At 47.5% G+C, this 981-nt stretch overlaps 1 protein-coding gene across 6 annotated transcripts in view; it reads right to left on the bottom strand.

Annotated features, from left to right (window-relative positions):
• Positions 1 to 981, bottom strand: part of SRRD (SRR1 domain containing) — a 39,658-nt gene that overhangs the window by 24,573 nt on the left and 14,104 nt on the right. For all 6 annotated transcript variants that reach the window (XR_009697397.1, XR_009697401.1, XR_009697399.1 and 3 more), the window contains exon 2: positions 464 to 504. Coding sequence is in view for 1 of the 6 variants with exons in the window: in XM_061170079.1 (XP_061026062.1) it covers positions 464 to 504 (41 nt within the window). In the remaining 5 variants the exon portion in view is untranslated. The remainder of the gene's footprint in view (positions 1 to 463; positions 505 to 981) is intronic.

Raw genomic sequence — 981 nt, 5'->3', positions numbered from 1 at the left:
ACTATGGAATATTCACGTTGTGTATTAATATTTATGTTGCCACACATTATGTTTAGGAAGAGATTATAACAGCATGGGGTGGGGTCTACAATGTAACGTCAAGGGGAAGAGCAGGATAAATATAAATTTCAACAACACTGATAATGACGACTAACATTTACTGCCTCCTGTGCAGCAGGCAAGCACTGTTGTAAGCACTTTACTGAATGCCTCATTTAATATTCAAAATTACACTACAGGATATGCACATTTTCATGTCCATTCCACAGATAAAGAAACTGAGGACCAGAGTTAAGTGCCAAAAGACACACAGTTGTAAGGGGGAAGTCAGAATTAGAACCCAGCATGCACACCACTCTGTGAAGCAAAACATCATCCAATGAGAGCTGGATTCCGTGCTTTGCCCACATCCAGGCCCTGCTCCCACCGTGACTGCCTCCAGCCTGAGCCAGATGGTACCCACCTAGTGCTGAACTCCAGAAATCAGAGAGAAGCAGGTCCTCCCTGTTGAGAAAAAATGGCGTGGTCATCTCTCATCCCTTTCAGGGCTGCCCTAACAGGGACCTTCCTCCTGGCCGGGATGTGGGGATGGTGGAGCACCCTCAGACACAGAGTCCACCTGTGAGACTGGAGGAGAGTACCAGGTGAATATGGCCAGAGCAGAGCTGCTGGGGCTCAGAGAGGGCAGGAGAAAGGGCTTCCTGGAGGAGGCACCCGACCCCTGGGGACAGGTCTGGGTCTTGGCACACAGGTGCAGCTCCACAATTGGTGGTTAGATGCAGAGATTTAGCCTCTCTGAACTTTAGTTTCCTCATCTCTAAAATAGGGATAAGAACTGCACCCATCACAGACGGTTACGGGAGGAGTGAAATGGGTTAACACTCAACACAGTGCCTCGTACAGAGCAGGTACTCAATAAATGGCCTTTGTTATTACAAATAATTCCAAGGTGAAAGTAAAAGAAGGGACAAAACCAAGTGT

This window comes from Eubalaena glacialis, chromosome 15 (genome assembly GCF_028564815.1).
Source record: "Eubalaena glacialis isolate mEubGla1 chromosome 15, mEubGla1.1.hap2.+ XY, whole genome shotgun sequence".
NCBI lineage: Eukaryota > Metazoa > Chordata > Mammalia > Artiodactyla > Balaenidae > Eubalaena > Eubalaena glacialis.
The sequence above is the reverse complement of the archived record's forward strand: the minus strand, read 5'-3'. Positions and strand labels throughout refer to the sequence as shown.